Genomic DNA, 14,428 nt, shown 5'->3' on the forward strand with positions numbered 1-14,428 from the left:
ACCCTGTTTTAAAGCCTCTCTTCAAGTTGTTGAAATTATCCTTCAAGTTGAGCAGCTTTTTAATACTTGTGACCCATGTTAGAAAGTATAAAATATTTATTAAATGAAATCCTATTTTGAACTGAGCTGCTATTATCACACCACATTTGCTGAATATAGCACCTTTGGAGATTTTGTTTCTGCAGTAATATTCTTGATAATGAATGCTGACAGCACAATTAATTTTACAAAAACTTATGGTTTTAAGATGTTAAAATAAAATCAAGTACACTTGCTATGCTATTTATATCACCTGAATCCAAAATGCATTTCCAGTAGAAATCTTTTGCTAAACAGAGAACTTCCAAGGTCCTAACTGCCATTTCTGTCCGTGTCGAGTCTTCACACTGTAACATCTCTGTTGGGAAGGTAAAACATTTAAAAAACATTTTCATTTCAGCTGTCATTGAATGTGAAATTTAAAGATTCTTTGACCTTAAAAATAACATACTTTTTCAGTTGTCCTTTTTAATAGATTTAATATCCCATTCCAGGGATAAAATCCTGGCTCCACTGATTTCAGTTGACTTCAATGGGGCCAGTATTTTACCCCAGATATGTTTCCATGTGGGTGAGGAAAAACAATCCTTGTTGGAACTCATAGTTTTAAAAAAACTTCTCTGGTTTACAGTATTGTTCCACAGGCTGGAAGCAATGTATTATGATGGGAATGAGTATGTGTGTGCACATATACCAGTTTGTTACAATGAGATCCACAATAAAGGAAAATTTCTCTTCTTGCATGAGTGCTTTCATATGGCACCAAACCTCTCCTATGCAAAACTTACATTATTGTCAATGGGAATTCTCTGCAACCCTCAAATCTTGTTACTCCGATTGCACTTGGAATAATATAAAATATCTGAATTTATCTTTAAATCAAATTTTCAGTTATGGCTTAAATTTCAAATAGCCAATCTGTACTTGTCAATATTTAAGGTGATTTCCAAGTTCTAATAATTGTCTTCTTCCCAGCAATTTTACATATATTCATATTTCCTTTTACTTTGGTGATCAATGATCTATATTTGCAAAAATAATCATTTTTGATATTCTGTACATTTTCGAATATAGTAAATCCACTTTAGCAGTCTACTTTAAAAATTATACTATGGCAACAGTCAAATTAAGTATCTACTCTCTGTAGATAAATAATCAAAGAAAGAGTTTGCTACTGATCTACAGATGGTATTTATTTTAGGTTCCAAGAACACCTCATTTCTGGGGTCGAGGACAGGAGGTGTGGCCTGTGGTTCCCTATACTAGCAATCCCTGTTTGCCACAATGGCCTGTTTGCAATAATGGCCCCATTGGCAGCTGGCACAGATTAAGGTTGTCTTCAGCAGCTCCAGGATCAGAGAAGTATAAAGAGGGTCTTGCTCTCCATATTCCTCAACTGTGCTCAGCATGCCTCAGTGCAGCTGAGGATCTGGCTCAGTGAGCTCACTACTGGGTGAAGGACAATTCTCTTCATATAATAACTGAAGAAAGCCATTTTTATATGGATCAGAATTTACAGTTTTAAAAAATAAGAGTCGGGGCTGACAAGGCCCCAGTCCTGCAATCGATTTGCATGGGTTGAACCTTGTGGAGCCTTCCTGAAAACAACAACAACGAGAATTCTGTAGCACTTTAGAGACTAACAAATTTAATTTCTGCAGGCATAAGCTTTCGTGGGCTGTAACCCACTTCGTCAGATGTGAGGAAACAATGAGACTTCATGTGGACACAAGAATTCACTGCATACATCTCATTGTAAGATCAGGACCATAAAGTGTGCTAAAGAACCAAATGATTGCCAAAGAGTTATTTTATGCCAAAACAGAAAAGAGAAGGGACTAATTTTCAAAATCCCTTCTTTGCATCCCAATTGAATAACTGCATACATAAGTACCTAGTTATTTATATGCACAATAAGTGCAGATATATTTTTCTGGGTACACCAATGGTTTTGAAAAGGAGGCTGTAAAGTTTCAATTTAAAAAAAATTAATTGCTGGACAAGCTACCATAATGCAGAAACTGGAAATATGTCTTTCTGAATTATATGCCAAAGTCCTGATCCTACAAACACTTATATATGTGAATAGTTTTAAACACTTGAGTAGTCCCATTGAGCTCAATAGCATTACTCACACGGGTAAAATTAACAACATGCTCAAGTATTAGTAGGATCGGGGTCTAAGACAGTAGGAAAGACAGGTGTCTGGAAAAAATAAGATGCAGTGATCTCAATGGTAATTGAAATATTATCAAAAGAAAGTTATTTTTTGCTACATGAAGTGTAGATAGTTTATATTTTTAGCATGCAGGAACTGTATTATTTTTATCAAATTATATAATAATTAAGGATCAGATTACCTTCAGTAACACTTCAGCAACTCCACTCAAATTAATGGACTTGCACAGGGATAGCTAGAGACACAAGTTAGACACACAACATTCAAATTCTATTTTTCATTATTTGTAGCGTGGTCTGGGAAGTACATTAACTACAGACATTTTCACCATTTTAGGGAAAATACCACTGGTAAAAGTGAATCATACAAAGACTTTTTGTTTGAGAGAGAATTTATGTGCTTACCTACAAGAGTATTCCAAACTGGAAGATCTGGATTATCTAGCTGTATTAGATGCTTGAGAATTTCTGTGTGAAAGTACAGTACAGCTAAATGAATTATATTGTTTCCTTCACTGTCAGTTTTCTTCCAGTTGGCACCAAGATAAAACAAATACTGAAGAGTTTCTAATGCTCCAGATGTGGCTGCAAGCAATAGTGGAGTAGAATGATATCTATGGAATACAGAAACATATTGTGATATAAATTAATATGTAAGTATGCAAACAAGTTTATTTCATATAATTATTTCAGTTGATTACTAAACAATTATTTTTTAAAAAATGGAATCCATGAGAGTGTGAATGCATAAGATCTCTCTTCAGATGCATCTGTCTTGGTTTGCAGTTTCTGCTTCTTTGATTTTTAATTGTTCATTTGATTTCTGACACTTGAGGCTCACTTGGGGCCCTATCTAAATTCTACTGAAGTCAGTGGTAGTTTTTTCACTGATTGCCATTGACATTGCATTGGGTCTTTCAGTTCATATTGCTCAAGGATAGATATCTGTGCACTATCATGACAGAATGATGCTGAGAGTGCATCTTCAAGATTTCAGAATGTCTCCTTTTCCCCAGAAAAAATGTTTTTATGCTACCACCTAAATATGTCTCAGGACTTTGAGGGCCCAATTCTGACCTCATATAGAAACATAACTTCTGTTGACCTGAATGGGAGCTGCTCAAGTCTATTCAAGAGCAAAACTAGGCTGTGAATTTCTAAGACTCATAGCATACCTTCACCCATTCAGCGTGTAGGAGATCATGAGCAATAAAAATTCATAATCATGGAGTATGTTAACAATGAAGTTGTACAGCCTAGAGACAATGGGACCCCAATGCATATAACTCCCATTAAACCAAAGGAGTTGCTCCTATGTAATTAAAGACATATATATGAGCATATAAATATTGTTATTTTATTCCTCATTCTGGAAAGGCTCATTCTTTTTCCAGTATGGGGCTGTATTTGTATGGCAAGACTGAAATTTTAAGGATGGGTGCCATATTTGTAGTCTTTCAAGCACATTGTATTATATAAAAGATAAAGCATCGATCTTCACAGTGATAACTCTTCTAGTGACTTACTCAGCTGTTGTTTCAGTCTCTAGCAGATCAGGGTCTTTTCTACAGAGAACCGTGATACAGGAAATGTTGTCATAGAATGCAGCAAAATGTATAGCCATCCATCCTCGATCATCAGTTAATTTATAATCTGCCTTAAGGGCCAGGAGATAATTAAGCGCTTCAATGGATCCACACTGAGCTGCCAGGTGCAAAGCAGTAGGGCCTAAAACTAATGGACATATACAAAGAAGATGACATAATGGGCAAAATTTTCAAAGTGATGCACCTAAATAGTGCCTGCAGAATAAGATGTAAAATCTCCACAGAACTATTTTCCAGTTTTATCAGCTCTGTTTTCATGCCATTCTCATCACAGTATTAGTTATTCATCTCTACGATGTCTTAGTTTAATATCAAATTGAAACTTTTGAGATAAAAGGAAAACATCTGAGTGCATCAACAGATTTAAAACTAAAGGACATCCAAAGTTATAATTTCAATGGTAATAATTCTATAAAGTATTCTATACTTTTCAAAATAAAAAACCAAAAACACAAACAAAAACATTCTGCCTTCCATACCATATAAGTCATGGAAAAATCTTATATTTATAGCTTGCAGAGCCTTGGACAGACTTCGGCAGAGTGGAAACGAAACACATTTTCTTAAAGTATCAACTCCTTAATTTTAATAAAAATATTCCATTTCTCTGCTCTCTAGGTGTTATCTTTCATGCTTCCACATGATGCATAGATAAAGATAATAAAGGTAATATTTTGTTTCTTTACCACTCACCAGCTCTTTCCACAGAGGTCTCCTTTTCCTGCAAATTTGTTTTTCCTAAAAGTGAACATATTTAACATAATCAGATATAATGACATCACTCAAAGCCTGGCAGACCCAGGACTGTTACAGGTAGTATCACAGACCCAGAGTCTGCAATTTGCGCCACGCAACCAGAAACCTGTGAAAGCTTAGGTGACTTTAATAGGGGTTCTGTGACTGTGTGGAGCCTAATGAAGTATTGAGGCCATAGTATACTTTTTTCTAAAGCTGATACTAAGCTGTGTTCCACTGAAGGCAAAGTTTATAATACAGTGCATAAAAGCCCCATGATAACGGAGGCTGCAGTGAGATGGTATCGAGACAACTACATCAGCTCCATGAAATTGGAGAATTTCCCACACCTGGAGACTCCTCAGTAAGAAAGTGGGGTTTATAATTGTGCTTTTAGAATTATGGGACAACTACAGTTCCACAATAGGGGATATGTTTGTTCCACCCCAGCAGAGAAGGCATAGCCCCCTAATGCTCCTAACTATCCGTTCCTTTTTCAAGGTAAAAAGATTAAAAGATGTACTTAACTGGAGTTCAAACCACTTATATTAGGTTTGAATTGGGAATGTGTCAAGGAATAACATGAACAGTAGTCAGGAACAGTAGTCAGTTCCAGATAATAAGACCTATACAAACAGAACTTATCCATTATTTAATTAATGGAACTCCAGTCTTGTCAGGATAAGTGTCTGCATCCCGAAATATGAAGGGCTGTTCAGCCTCTTAACCTGCAACACTCACTGAATGGGCTGAGATCACTTATATTAAGAAATTTCTCTGAAATATTTAAGGATCAGTTAGACAGCTAGATAGTTTAAAGGAAGGCTTCACACTACCTTAGTAAAGATTACAGTGAATGCATTTAGCTTTGGATTTCAAAGCAAAACAATTATTCACTTAGAACTGCAACAGCAGGCTCTAGTAGAGAATTAACTATCTTCCACACATTCCTAAACACAGCAGACAACAAGCCAATTAACTCTAAAATATGAAATCTATACCCTAGACTGCAGGTGTGGAAGAGAGGAACTGCTGAGAAGTGAAATGTAGAATTTTGCAGTGCAGATCCTATAGGTTTCCTCTGATGTGTTCATGAAATCCCAGTGACAGTAACCATGAGATGGGTGGGACTGCCTTCTTCCTGCTGGAACTTAGTTTACTACTGATGAAAGAATTACAGACACTTAAGTAGAATTCTGAATTATCTATCAAGTTTTCCAGTTTTCCATGTCATATGCACCCATCCCCCACTCATCTTACCTTTCTTTTACATCCTGATGTACTCAGTCAAAAAGTTTATGACTTCAGTGGGAATTTTGCCCCAGTAAAAGCTAAGTAGGGACAAGACCTGGCCTACCTCCTAATTTTCATAAAAATGTCAAATCTTCCCTTCCCTTCAGAAAAAGGTGAACTCTTCTTTGCTTACACTTTATATTTATAACAACAAAAATACTGAAAGGTCTCATAATATTTAATCTACTACTTACCAGCTCTGTCCCCCTTATTCTCACTCTTCTGTGAACGTCTTCCTAAAACAAAAATATATTTATGATCCTTAGCTACAGTCTACATGTTTTATAGTATCGTATATTGGATATACTCTAATTCTATATATTTCTAATGATATTTGAATACATGCTATAAATAAAGCAAAATGGAATCTTAAAGGGCTACAGGAAATACTGCTATTATACAGTTATTTAAAGAAACTGAAAAGCTGGATGGTGACAACTGTAATAGCACAGGCTGATCACAAAAAGAGATTGATAAATTTACAAAATTAGTTGTAAAGCACATTTTGTCCTATACTGTATGTTGCAGAAACAAAATAAAAGATTAAAGAGAATATTTCTAATATTTCTACAGAGGGAAACTTTGCTGTTGCCCAAATATACTCTGGAGCCCATACTTCCCTACATGTTATTCCAGTGCAAAGGAATATATTCCCCCTTCCTTCCCAACCATGGAAGAGGTCAGTGGTCCAACTTCTTAATCAGGAAGTGGTAAATTCATCATCACTTAGAGTCTTTAGAGTCTTTAAAGCTATACTGGATATCTTTCTTATAAGTCCTCTAATTCAATCTCAGTTCTCCTAGATACAAAGGCCATCCACATGAAAGAGCCTTTCCTGTATACCGCCACATGGCACCTCTGGGTACCTTGACAAAAGAAACAGTGCAGCCATATGGGCTCCCCCAACTGCCGATGTCCAGAAATGCCCAAAGAAGGTGTAGAATCCATAGACCAGTGAGTTTATGTGAATTCAACCTGCAATCATTTGCACTGCTGTAGTCCAGGGGTTTTGATGAGGAGAGAATGAGATGCAGAATAAATGGTCTCCCCAGCTCCCTGCTTCTCACTTCACAGACTTGGATCCCTGTGAAATTCCTGCAGAGAGGCTTTTACAGGGTTTCAAAAGAAGGAACATTCCACTGTACTGGTATTCCCTCCTTCCATGACTCCCACATCAGAGAGTTTCAGCTCCCCTCTGGTCATGGAAATGACAGGGAACATGGGACCCCACAATTATAGCCTCCCGACATATACATCATATCTTACCCTGGTTAAAGTGAACATTGCGCCTTTGATTGATATTCAAATGAGATTTAATCAGCTGACAGATAATTGGCACACGGTTGTGTATAGAAGCATGATGGAGAAGAGCATAACCCCATTCATCTACAACACTGAGACTTGAAGTAGATGTTTTACGACAAAATGTATGGAAGATAGCAGCTAGTCCTCTCTCAGCAGCAGACTTCATACCATAAGGTAAACTCTAAATCCATGAAAATAGATTAATGATAGACCATATTAATGTCAAAGAGGCATAAAACATTTACTGGAAAAGGAGACACTGGGAATAGGCAACCTCCAATCCTTAAATTGTAGATCTATACTCAGGGTCAGATCTTTAGCTGGTGTAAATCCACTTAACTCCATTGACTTCAATAAATGTCTGTCAATTTACACCGGATGAAGATCTGGACCCTGAAAATGACTATGTGAAAATGGCACCATAAGACTCAGCAGATCTGCCCCATGTGCATTCAGAATTACATCTATTTACTTGAGACAAAACAACATTTTATTACATTTTACTCCTGTTGACACTGCAGCATCAGAGATGTACGGTAGGAGAGTGAGCTAATTTCTATTCCGGTTTATGCATTATCAACAGAACAATCAACCAACTTACAAGTGCATAGTCAAATTTTTGTCCTGTTATACTTGTTTAATCCCATTGAAAAGAATGGGGTTGCTCATTGTAAATGAGAACAGAATGTGAAAACAGTGGGGTTACAGAGATGTTACTGAAGACAGAATTTTGCCTGCAGAATCATTGTCACTGATGATGGTGCTTGAGACTCAAAGAATACAGCTTCATTTTGAGATTCTAGATGGAATCTTCAGGACTGGCAGTTAGAAAAAAACATAATTGTTTTATCTATAAACGGTGCAAATTTATTCTGTAGTCATCGAGAGACATTCAACATAAAGCCATTTTTACAGAGTCACTTTCCAGAGTATAAATGCACTTTAAGTAAAACAGTTATACAGTAAGTAGGATACCTTGCATTTAATAGCTTTCTTGTAACCAAATCTTTTCTTGAATTGCTCCAGTGACTGGATATCAGTTAATGGAAGCCTTTTAGGCTTGAGTGTGCTTATTATTTCATTTATGGCTCCCCACCATGCGGTCTTATATAGCTGCTGATAAAAAGTTTCTAATTCAATGGAAATCACATAATAGCTGTAACAAAAAACAAAACAGAAGAGTTTAAAAGGAACCATTTTAGCTCTTTTGTATACTTTGTGCTTTTATATATAAAATTAAAATACACAGGCCAGATCCTCAGTTGGTATAAGTTGCAAGGGTACCTTTAAAGCCATTGGAGCTACACTGCTTTATAGCACCTGAGGATCCTGCTCTCTGTCTTCACATACAAAAATATTTTCAATGTACTGTCATGGACAGAAGACTGGTAAAATATACCAACCAAAAATCATTATGTTATAAATGTCTGAATAACGAACAGTAAGAAAGGCTATTGAATGTTTACATAACATTATCCTCACCTATGGAACACTAATATTACAAAAAATTAACAACAAAAAACAATAACATTTTAAAACTAAACACTTGCCTCAGGTCTTTTGTGCACTTTTACATTATTTTTTATAATACAGTTGTATGAATCCGTTCAACTGCTGGGATTTAAAACATGGTTCTTTTCATATTGTCTTGGATTAATATTTGAGACAGAATCCTAAATTTAAGTTATATTTCTACAGAATTTAAGACTATTTAATAATTGCAGAAAACCTTCACCAAAGTTTGCAAGATAGGGTATGAGATTTAAAAAACTGTGTTTACACATAAAATTCATCAAGTAATTCAATTGGCTTTATTATTTTAATACATTAATAGAACATTATTTAGTCTACTAAAATTTAATTTTGATCAGATCACATTTTCTCAAACACTACTCAGACTTGGTACTCTTGACAACAGTGATTTCTTTGATTTATAGTTAGCAGGCACAAGTAATCCATTAACTGTTATGAAAACAATAATAAACCAGATTGGCAAGTTTTACATAGTTCAAATATGCAGTATGCTGTATGTTCCTTACCTCTTTCCATCAAACTCCATGGTTGGTATGGGGTAATACTCTCTGTATGGTATATCCGGGTCTAACAACTGGGTTATGTGGTTCAATGCACAATTCTGTATGTCATCAAAGACAGCCTAGAACAAAAGAACTGTTACATTAACCAACAGCAGTGTGTACATTTATAAAGTGATTGTCTGAATTGCTGAGAACTGAAGAGAGCCATAGGGTCACTAAGAGCCCAACAATTTAAATAAATTTAAATCTTTTCTGTGTTATGCCAAACATATAAGCTGAAGACCATTCTAATCACTTTGCATGTATTCACACATACTGCTTTCAGAGATTGTTGAAAGTTAAATCCACACCCAATGTGAAGTCTCACTCAGGGAATGGTCTTGATATTGGATATGGATGAAATAGTTGGACCTAACATACACACACTCTTTTGTGTAGACAGGAAGTTTGATCCTTATCAAATGAATGGATTTTGCTAGCCCTTTTAACTGACATTTTCTCCCTCAGGTTGGCCATGATACAGTACAATTCACTGTGTTGCACAGGAAGCACTCTGTCCCTTGCATGCTATGCATCCTGTAGGGCAATACTGAAGTCTCATATCAATATCTATATCTCTGCAGGTAGAAGCAGCAGTCATCATACTGTGTATGCTCACTTCTGTACTGTTAGATCCCTGAACTCTAGTATTAGTCAGTCTGTGAAGAACATTCAAGCTGAAAATGACATGGGAATCTTGACCATGTTCTAGAGCAATGGGTTGATTCAGAACAAACTGAAATCCATTATCCAAAATCAGCAGATGTTTGACCACACAGGTGACAGTCCAGGAGACTAACAGTGAGATACTAGCTCCATTGAAGTAAATGGAAATAAACACCCATTGCCTTCAATGGAGCTAAGCTTTCATACTAAGGTAATAATTGTGGCTCTGGGACAGAAAGGAAGCCCTGTCTTTTCTGCAGGATATAATTCTGTGGGATAGATGTAGATGGGACTGGGAGTGTGCTGAAAATTGAGAACTGGAGCCAGAGCCACACTAAAGCAACTAGAGAAAGAGATGTGTGTGCATGTGTGTATATTTTGGGGGGAAGAGGAAAAATACTGGTCATATGCAAGCCCTCATATGCAAGTGTTACAGCCTGAAAATTCTTGCATTGTGCACTCTGCATTAAATGTTATGTTAATATACATAACAGTTTTGCTACAAAACAGTAAACTGATGATACTGAAGATTCACTGTAAGGAAATATTTTATTGTTACTTTAGCCTGGCTCTACTATATTCCTCTTACCAAGAGATCTGGAGGATAACACCTTTTTCCATGAACACATGATTTTGTTAGCTCTTACAGGTATTTTTACCAAAAGAGAATATTCCCTTATACTGTATTAGCTACGAGCGCACATACATATAAATCATCGAAAAGATATTGAAAACTAAAACCTTAATCTCTTCTGAAATATCCTCAACAGAAGGTGTACCAACATCAAATTCAATTCCTCCATGGACATGAAAATACTCATTCTTTAGGTAATGAAAATGTTGGCATTTAAAATCAGGCCCACGCACAAATGGAGGCAATTCTCGTTCAGTCTTAACTTTATCATCTACAAAAAAGAGCACATTCTTTTTTTAGAGCATGACAGTAGATTAACATGCTGCAATATAATTAATTTCTTAATACTATCAAAAAAATCTTAGGTGCTAAGCGGTTACACATTAGTTTGTTTCATTGAGAAATTATCTTGTAATACTATTTTAGAATAAATATTCCAGTCCTAATCCAACTGTGGTGTAACTTCACAGACTTCAACAGAGCTATATCAGTGAGGAATCTGTATCCTGTACACAATGAGCATACAAAGTATCTATCACAGTCTGAATTAAATTGTTTGCAATTGCTAGTCTTAGAATGTACAAAATACTAGTTTCTCCACATATATAAAAGACATTCACTTTCTTATACAATTAAAATGTTCAGAATACATAACACGTTCAAATGGTTTTCAAAATAATTGAATTATATGAAAAATATATAATTTGAAAATAAAAACTTAAAATTATTCCCTGTCTTTTATAAACCGCTTACCTGAATATGGTTGAAGAAGCTGATTTAAATTTGGAATTTTCATCTTTCTTTTTAAGCCAAGTAAAAATGGAATCAGAAAGCTCATTATTTTTAGATATTCTATATTCTTACGGATTTCTGCTTTTTTCTCTAAATGCTTCTTCATGAGTTTTTGCTGAAGAGTTAGCCTCTGCTGCAACCTTTGGTATGTTACTGTGTCAAGGTAATCCTCAGTCAATCTTATCACATTAGAAAGCCCATATGTTGCATCAAACTTACACACATTTTCATGCTGCTGAACTTGCGTAGTACCAAATATCAATTTAAGTAGTATATTATCTGCATACTGCATAAAGAGATTTTTTTCTTCTAAACAGTTAGGGTCATAAGTTGGATCTTCATTCATATTTTCATCATAGATTCCTTCAAAATCTGGTTCACTGGAAAGATCAACTAGACCTACATCACACACACAAAAATCAACATAAATAACCATATATTTACTGGATGTAAGTAAAATACATTTTAAAACAATATTGCCTGTCACAAAAAATAATTTAATACAACTGTTTAATTCTGACAAAATATTTTTATTTTTAACATTGCAGAATATCTACTTATCTTTATATTAACATATTAAACATCACCTTGCTATTCTATACAAAACCATATCAAATCAGACGACAGTTTAACTATATCTGGGGGGAGGGGAATTAGGGAATTGCCCTGTAACAGCTGCTCTTTCCCCTCAGTGTTCTTGTGGATACATGGGGCATCCTGATAGCACCAACATCTTTCAGATTATCTTTTTCTTGAGTAAATGTAGTGCTCATGAAAATACTAAATTGACAGCTATGGAAAAATGAAGCCCTCTACTTAGCTACACAATAGTCAGCGGTATAGCTGCAGCACACTCCTCCTCACTCCCTTTGGCAGTGGCTTTCTTCTTCTTTGATGGGACTACCACTAGGGGCGACAGAGTTCCTCTCTGCTGAGAGTGCCAGTTACAACCTGATCTGATTCCCATTTAAGTCACTAGAACTTCTCCCATTAATTTGAATAGGACTTGGATCAAGTGATTACTGCCAACATTGGGTGTGGTTTTGTAATGTGTATACTTGCCACTAGGAACTGGATTAAGGGCACCAACTAATTTCTCATAAACCACCAAAAAAAGTAATGACTTTAAATCAATACCATACTGAGCTGGATTTCAACCAGTGACCTGGTTCTACATGTCATTACCAATCTCTCTCATCAGCTGTTCTTGAGACATATTTCTGAGAGCCTCAAGATTTCTCTCAGGTGTTTTTTGTCTTTTGTTTAAAAGGGTTTTTTTATTTTAGCCAAGTCTTATTCATTATATATTAAAAGAGTAGCTAATTTGAAATCTTAATAATAAAGTCAAAGTTGTCAAAATAATAAAATAAAGTTGTGATCTAACTTTGTAAAATCATACATACAAACTTTTTCCAAGTATTTACAGCCACATTTTCAGAAGAGCTCAGTACCCTACAACTCTAATTATCCTCAAAGAGAATTGCTGAGTGTTGACCACTTTTGAAAATTTGGCCACTTCATATAGGTGCCTCCGTGGAGCTGAGCTCTTTTGAAAAATTGATCTTTGAAGTATTTTTCTTTTTGTTTCCAACTTGATGACTTTTCACGTTGTCTAGAAATCTCCGTCGTTTTTTCAGATAATGAAATATGCCAACTACTTACCACTTGTAAAATTATTTTTCTTTAAATGGGTTATAATGACTGAAAATACCAGCAGAAAATAACTGGTTGTTTACTCACCTGCTGAACAAAACTCTGAAAAAATATTTTTCTCTGTTTGGGGATTCCCGTCTATATCAATATCCATGCTGGAGCGCCATAATTCAGAGAACCTGACACGTTTCTCTTTGGGCATATAGACACCATGCCAGAGTGCTTTTAACATGTAGTCAACACTGATCAAGATTTGTCCAATTCTGGTGTCAAAGTAAGCTGGAGGAAGCTGACAAGAAGTGCTGTGATCATAATTGGCATCTAAGCTGATGGAAGGAATTTGGTTTAAACAGTAAATTCCCACAGCCAATTCTCTCACAATCTGATGGATTTCTTTACAGTCCAAAGGTACATCTGGCACCACTGGTGCTAGCAAAATTGCATTTGGGAAACTTATGTTTTTTAGCTGACCCACAAGTCCACTGGGAAGTTCTAAAGGTTGGCGTATGTCATCTTTCGAAGCCAGCCAGCTACAAAAGGTAGTGGTAAGTAATTCCTGTAACTCACTTCGGTCAAATTTGTCAAAGAAGGCACTGGCATTTCTCTGTACTGCTAAATTTGCTAAGTAGGTTGTTTCATCTGCTTGTTCGTTTCTAGGTAATAATTTTTTGACAGACCTCAGCATTCTTCAATAGTTCCTTTCTGCAGTGTCTAAAATTAAATACTTAAAGAAACATAAGACAAATAAGTATAATAGTTATTTAATTAGGTATTAATATTTGTAAGAAAAATTAGTTTCTTAAATAATAAGATTAAAATATTCTACATGGATATTTTAGTATACATGAGGTGTTCCAAAATATTTCAAGGCATTACATCTTTGAAAATGTCTTCAGTTGTAATGCATGGGACACCTGTGTATGAATTCTCAAATCTTCAACATGGTATTCTGTAATACAGATCAAACACTAAACACCATTTAGTACCAGAGGCATACATTATTATGTACTTTAAACACAGGACCACAAGTTTTGCATGATGTAAAATACATTTATTATTTTTCCTCTACTCCCTATTCAGGGTCCTGAATACGCAAGAAACCACTCATTGTCCCTTTGATCTCTCACTTTCTACATGCTACTCCTTCTGCCTGAAGGGTATTCCTGTTCATGGACTCATAACTCCCTGCAGCTTCAGGACATAAATCCTATTTTACAGAGAACTGAGAATCACAGAGTGACAGTCACTTAAGCATCCGAAAAGAGAAATCCTACACCCAGAAAACTTAGCAAGTGGTGAAATGTTAATTTTGGAAGTGCAGAAACTCTAGAACCAACTGCTTAAAAAAGGAGATTATTTAGATCCCAATAGATGCAGCAGTGTAATCCTGGCAGGGCCTTGGAATGACATGAAAATTAATACTAGTACTGTATACCAGCATTTTAAACCTA

General features: G+C 35.7%; 1 protein-coding gene across 7 annotated transcripts in view; it reads right to left on the bottom strand.

Annotated features, from left to right (window-relative positions):
* The window catches only part of ANKAR (ankyrin and armadillo repeat containing), a 55,433-nt gene that overhangs the window by 40,093 nt on the left and 912 nt on the right, over positions 1–14,428 (bottom strand). For 6 of the 7 annotated variants that reach the window (XR_010919833.1, XM_067549030.1, XM_067549027.1 and 3 more), the window contains exons 2-12: positions 13,065–13,701; positions 11,286–11,723; positions 10,640–10,803; positions 9,197–9,312; positions 8,133–8,313; positions 7,119–7,338; positions 6,047–6,088; positions 4,518–4,562; positions 3,744–3,951; positions 2,623–2,831; positions 293–397 (exon numbers count right to left, since the gene is read on the bottom strand). Coding sequence is in view for 6 of the 7 variants with exons in the window: in XM_067549030.1 (XP_067405131.1) it covers positions 293–397; positions 2,623–2,831; positions 3,744–3,951; positions 4,518–4,562; positions 6,047–6,088; positions 7,119–7,338; positions 8,133–8,313; positions 9,197–9,312; positions 10,640–10,803; positions 11,286–11,723; positions 13,065–13,662 (2,326 nt within the window). In the remaining variant the exon portion in view is untranslated. The remainder of the gene's footprint in view (positions 1–292; positions 398–2,622; positions 2,832–3,743; positions 3,952–4,517; positions 4,563–6,046; positions 6,089–7,118; positions 7,339–8,132; positions 8,314–9,196; positions 9,313–10,639; positions 10,804–11,285; positions 11,724–13,064; positions 13,702–14,428) is intronic. The other variant, XM_067549031.1, reaches the window with a different exon arrangement.

Source organism: Emydura macquarii, unplaced genomic scaffold (assembly GCF_026122565.2).
Source record: "Emydura macquarii macquarii isolate MOO-44397 ecotype Brisbane River unplaced genomic scaffold, CSIRO-AGI_Emac_v2 contig_1253, whole genome shotgun sequence".
In the NCBI taxonomy this organism is placed as follows: domain Eukaryota; kingdom Metazoa; phylum Chordata; order Testudines; family Chelidae; genus Emydura; species Emydura macquarii.